The 6000-nt window shown below is 61.6% G+C and overlaps 1 protein-coding gene across 1 annotated transcript in view; it reads left to right on the top strand.

The window, feature by feature from the left end:
• The first annotated feature begins 5156 nt into the window (after positions 1-5156).
• The window catches only part of LOC130296899 (regulatory-associated protein of mTOR-like), a 46693-nt gene continuing 45849 nt past the window's right edge, over positions 5157-6000 (top strand). Inside the window, exons 1-2 of the mRNA XM_056548943.1 lie at positions 5157-5242; positions 5423-5614. Coding sequence (XP_056404918.1) covers positions 5192-5242; positions 5423-5614 — 243 coding nt within the window. The 5' untranslated portion in view covers positions 5157-5191. The remainder of the gene's footprint in view (positions 5243-5422; positions 5615-6000) is intronic.

Below are 6000 nucleotides of genomic sequence, written 5' to 3'. Positions count from 1 at the left end.
CTCCCCAATGTCTCTGACCTCCCCTCCCCAATGTCTCTGACCTCCCCTCCCCAATGTCTCTGCCCCCCCTCCCCTCCCCAATGTCTCTGCCCCCCTCCCCAATGTCTCTGACCCCCTCCCCAATGTCTCTGACCCCCTCCCCAATGTCTCTGACCCCCCCCAATGTCTGACCTCCCCTCCCCAATGTCTCTGACCTCCACCTCCCCTCCCCAATGTCTCTGCCCCCCCCCTCACCTCCCCAATGTCTCTGACCCCTCCCCAATGTCTCTGACCCCTCCCCCAATGTCTCTGACCTCCCCTCCCCAATGTCTCTGACCTCCCCTCCCCAATGTCTCTGACCTCCCCTCCCCAATGTCTCTGACCCCCCCCCCAATGTCTCTGACCCCCCCCCCCAATGTCTCTGACACCCCCCAATGTCTCTGACCCCCCCCCCAATGTCTCTGACCCCCCCCCCAATGTCTCTGACCCCTCCTCAATGTCTCTGACCCCCCCTCCCAATGTCTCTGACACCCCCAATGTCTCTGACCCCCTCCCCAATGTCTCTGACCCCCCTCCCCAATGTCTCTGACTTCCCCTCCCCAATGTCTCTGACCTCCCCTCCTCAATGTCTTTGACCCCCCCCCCCAATGTCTCTGACCCCCCCCACCAATGTCTCTGACCTCCCCTCCCCAATGTCTCTGACCTCACCCCTCCCCAATGTCTCTGACCTCCCCAATGCCTCTGACCTCCCCTCCTCAATGTCTCTGACCCCCCCAATGTCTCTGACCCCCCTCCCCCCCCCACCAATGTCTCTGACCTCCCCTCCCCAATGTCTCTGACCTCCCTCCCCAATGTCTCTGACCTCCCCAATGCCTCTGACCTCCCCTCCCCAATGTCTTTGACCCCCCCTCCCCAATTTCTCTGACCCCCCCTCCCCTCCCCAATGTCTGACCCCCCCCTCCCCTCCCCAATGTCTCTGACCCCTCCTCCCCAATGTCTCTGCCCCCCTCACCTCCCCAATGTCTCTGACCCCACGCCCAATGTCTCTGACCTCACCCTCCCCAATGTCTCTGCCCCCCCCCCTCACCTCCCCAATGTCTCTGACCCCCCCTCCCCAATGTCTCTGACCCCCCCCAATGTCTCTGACCTCCCCTCCCCAATGTCTCTGACCTCCCCTCCCCTATGTCTCTGACCCCCTCCCCAATGTCTCTGACCCCCCCAATGTCTCTGACCCCCCCCTCCCCAATGTCTCTGACCTCCCCTCCCCAATGTCTCTGACCCCCTCCCCAATGTCTCTGACCCCCCCCAATGTCTGACCTCCCCTCCCCAATGTCTCTGACCCCCCCCCCCCAATGTCTCTGACCCCCCCCCCCAATGTCTCTGACCCCCCTCCCCAATGTCTCTGACCTCCCCTCCCCAATGTCTTCTGACCTCCCCTCCCCAATGTTTCTGACCTCGCCCTCCCCAATGTCTCTGACCTCCCCTCCCCAATGTCTCTGACCTCCCCTCCCCAATGTCTCTGACCTCCCCTCCCAATGTCTCTGACCCCACCTCCCCCCCAATGTCTCTGACCCCCCCCAATGTCTCTGACCCCCCCAGTGTCTCTGCCCCCCCCTCACCTCCCCAATGTCTCTGACCCCCTCCCCAATGTCTCTGACCCCCCCCCCCAATGTCTCTGACCTCCCCTCCCCAATGTCTCTGACCTCACCCTCCCCAATGTCTCTGACCTCCCCTCCCCAATGTCTCTGACCCCCCCTCCCCAATGTCTCTGCCCCCCCCCTCACCTCCCCAATGTCTCTGACCCCCTCCCCAATGTCTCTGACCCCCCCCCAATGTCTGACCTCCCCTCCCAATGTCTCTGACCCCCCTCCCCAATGTCTCTGACCCCCCCAATGTCTGACCTCCCCTCCCCAATGTCTCTGACCTCCCCTCCCCAATGTCTCTGCCCCCCCCTCACCTCTCCCCAATGTCTCTGACCCCCTCCCCAATGTCTCTGACCCCCCCAATGTCCTCTGACCTCCCCTCCCCAATGTCTCTGACCTCCCCTCCCCAATGTCTCTGACCCCCCCTCCCCAATGTCTCTGACCCCCCCCTCCCCAATGTCTCTGACCTCCCCTCCCCCAATGTCTCTGCCCCCCCTTCACCTCCCCAATGTCTCTGACCCCCTCCCCAATGTCTCTGACCCCCCCCAATGTCTGACCTCCCCTCCCCAATGTCTCTGACCTCCCCTCCCCAATGTCTCTGCCCCCCTCACCTCCCCAATGTCTCTGACCCCCTCCCCAATGTCTCTGACCCCCCCCCAATGTCTCTGGCCCCCCCCCCAATGTCTCTGACCCCCCCTCCCCAATGTCTCTGACCTCTCCCTCCCCAATGTCTCTGACCTCCCCTCCCCAATGTCTCTGACCTCCCCTACCCCAATGTCTCTGACCTCCCCTCCCCAATGTCTCTGACCTCCCCTCCCCAATGTCTCTGACCTCCCCTCCCCAATGTCTCTGACCCCCCCCCAATGTCTCTGACCCCCCCCCAATGTCTCTGACCCCCCCCAATGTCTCTGACACCACCCCAATGTCTCTGACGACACCCCAATGTCTCTGACCCCCCCCCCAATGTCTCTGACCCCCCCAATGTCTCTGACCCCCCCCCAATGTCTCTGTGACCCCCCCCCCAATGTCTCTAACCCCCCCCCAATGTCTCTGACACCCCCAATGTCTCTGACCCCCCTCCCCAATGTCTCTGACCCTCCTCCCCAATGTCTCTGACCCTCCTCCCCAATGTCTCTGACTTCCCCTCCCCAATGTCTCTGACCTCCCCTCCTCAATGTCTTTGACCCCCCCCCCAATGTCTCTGACCCCCCCCACCAATGTCTCTGACCTCCCCCTTCCCCAATGTCTCTGACCTCTCCTCCCCAATGTCTCTGACCTCCCCTCCCCAATGTCTCTGACCTCCCCAATGCCTCTGACCTCCCCTCTTCAATGTCTCTGACCCCCCCCAATGTCTCTGACCCCCCCCCCCACCAATGTCTCTGAACTCCCCTCCCCAATGTCTCTGACCTCCCCTCCCCAATGTCTCTGACCTCCCCAATGCCTCTGACCTCCCCTCCCCAATGTCTTTGACCCCCCCTCCCCAATTTCTCTGACCCCCCCCTCCCCTCCCCAATGTCTGACCCCCCCCCTCCCCTCCCCAATGTCTCTGACCCCCCTCCCCAATGTCTCTGCCCCCCTCACCTCCCCAATGTCTCTGACCCCCCGCCCCAATGTCTCTGACCCCCCCCTCCCCTCCCCAATGTCTCTGACCCCCCCTCCCCAATGTCTCTGACCTCCCCTCCCCAATGTCTCTGACCCCCCCCAATGTCTCTGACTCCCCCCTCCCCAATGTCTCTGACCTCCCCTCCCCAATGTCTCTGACCCCCCTTCCCCAATGTCTCTGACCCCCCCTCCCCAATGTCTCTGACCTCCCCTCCCCAATGTCTCTGCCCCCCCTCCCCAATGTCTCTGACCCCCCTCTCCCCAATGTCTCTGACCCCCCACCCCAATGTCTCTGACCCCCCCTCCCCAATGTCTCTGACCCCCCTCCCCAATGTCTCTGACCCCCCCCTCCCCAATGTCTCTGACCTCCCCTCCCCAATGTCTCTGACTTCCCCTCCCCAATGTCTCTGACTTCCCCTCCCCAATGTCTCTGACCTCCCCTCCCCAATGTCTCTGACCTCCCCAATGCCTCTGACCTCCCCTCCCCAATGTCTTTGACCCCCCCTCCCCAATTTCTCTGACCCCCCTCCCCAATTTCTCTGACCCCCCCTCCCCTCCCCAATGTCTGACCCCCCCTCCCCTCCCCTATGTCTCTGCCCCCCCTCCCCAATGTCTCTGCCCCCCTCACCTCCCCAATGTCTCTGACCCCCCCCCAAAGTCTCTGACCCCCCCTCCCCAATGTCTCTGACCCCCCCTCCCCTCCCCAATGTCTCTGACCCCCCTCCCCTCCCCAATGTCTCTGACCCCCCCCCTCCCCTCCCCAATGTTTCTGACCTCCCCCCTCCAATGTCTCTGACCCCCCCCCAATGTCTCTGACCCCCCCTCCCCAATGTCTCTGACCTCCCCTCCCCAATGTCTCTGCCCCCCCCTCACCTCCCCAATGTCTCTGACCTCCCCTCCCCAATGTCTCTGACCCCCCCCCTCCCCAATGTCTCTGACCTCCCCTCCCCAATGTCTCTGCCCCCCCCTCACCTCCCCAATGTCTCTGACCCCCTCCCCAATGTCTCTGACCCCCCCCCATGTCTCTGACCTCCCCTCCCCAATGTCTCTGACCTCCCCTCCCCAATGTCTCTGACCCCCCCTCCCCAATGTCTCTGACCCCCCCTCCCCAATGTCTCTGACCTCCCCTCCCCAATGTCTCTGCCCCCCCTCACCTCCCCAATGTCTCTGACCCCCTCCCCAATGTCTCTGACCCCCCCCCCCCCAATGTCTGACCTCCCCTCCCCAATGTCTCTGACCTCCCCTCCCCAATGTCTCTGCCCCCCCCTCACCTCCCCAATGTCTCTGACCCCCTCCCCAATGTATCTGATCCCCCCCCAATGTCTCTGCCCCCCCCCCCCCAATGTCTCTGACCCCCCTCCCCAATGTCTCTGACCTCCCCAATGTCTCTGACCTCCCCTCCCCAATGTCTCTGACCTCCCCTCCCCAATGTCTCTGACCTCCCCTCCCCAATGTCTCTGACCTCCCCTCCTCAATGTCTCTGACCTCCCCTCCCCAATGTCTCTGACCTCCCCTCCCCAATGTCTCTGACCCCCCCCCCAATGTCTCTGACCCCCCCCCAATGTCTCTGACCCCCCCAATGTCTCTGACCCCCCCCAATGTCTCTGACCCCCCCCAATGTCTCTGACCCCCCCAATGTCTCTGACACCCCCCTCCCCAATGTCTCTGACCCCCCCAATGTCTCTGACCCCCCCCAATGTCTCTGACCCCCCCCCCCAATGTCTCTGACCCCCCCCTCCACAATGTCTCTGACCTCCCCTCCCCAATGTCTCTGACCTCCCCTCCCCAATGTCTCTGACCTCCCCTCCCCAATGTCTCTGACCCCCCCCCCCCCCGCTCCCCAATGTCTCTGACCTCCCCTCCCCAATGTCTCTGACCTCCCCTCCCCAATGTCTCTGACCCCCCCCCCCCCCACCACCAATGTCTCTGACCTCCTCTTCTTTGTCTTTCAGGCCGAGCACCGTACGATGACCGCGTTCATTCTGGCCGTCATAGTGAACAACTACAACACCGGTCAGGTGACTGCACACTGGGGAACGTGTTAGGGCCCCCCATAAAGCTGCCAGACACTCCCTATAATATCTCTATGTCCCCCCTACAGGAGGCCTGTCTACAGGGGACCCTCATTAACCCCTTCAGGGCCCCTACATAGCCGCCGGCCGCTCTCTTTATTATATCTCTGTGTCCCCCCCCCACAGGAGGCCTGTCTACAGGGGAACCTCATAGCCATTTGCCTGGAACAACTCAATGACCCTCACCCGCTACTCCGCCAATGGGTGGCCATCTGTCTGGGCCGAATCTGGCAGAACTTTGACTCTGCGCGCTGGTGCGGTGTGAGAGACAGCGCCCACGAAAAGCTTTACAGCCTCCTGACTGACTCCATACCTGAGGTGAGTCCTGTAATCAGACACAGCGCCCCCCACATCTACCGGCAGCATCTGGTATTACAGCAGTAAAAGGAATCTGACAGCAGCGGCGCCTGGATATACGTGATGGTAAAACCTTATTTTTCTAGTGCCACCACTCACTAAAAATCTGAATAAATAAATGATGGTCTTGCAGCACCAGGGGCGTTCCTTATACATGAGGTGCACTGGGAGCGTTCCTTATACATGAGGTGCACTGGGGGGCATTCCTTATACATGAGGTGCACTGGGGGCGTTCCTTACACATGAGGTGCACTGGGGGGCGTTCCTTATACATGGGGTGCACTGGGGGGCGTTCCTTATAGATGAGGTGCATTTGGGGGCATTCCTTATACATGAGGTGCACTGGG

This window comes from Hyla sarda, chromosome 12 (assembly GCF_029499605.1).
Source record: "Hyla sarda isolate aHylSar1 chromosome 12, aHylSar1.hap1, whole genome shotgun sequence".
Lineage (NCBI taxonomy): Eukaryota > Metazoa > Chordata > Amphibia > Anura > Hylidae > Hyla > Hyla sarda.
This window is presented reverse-complemented; position numbering and strand designations above follow the sequence as displayed.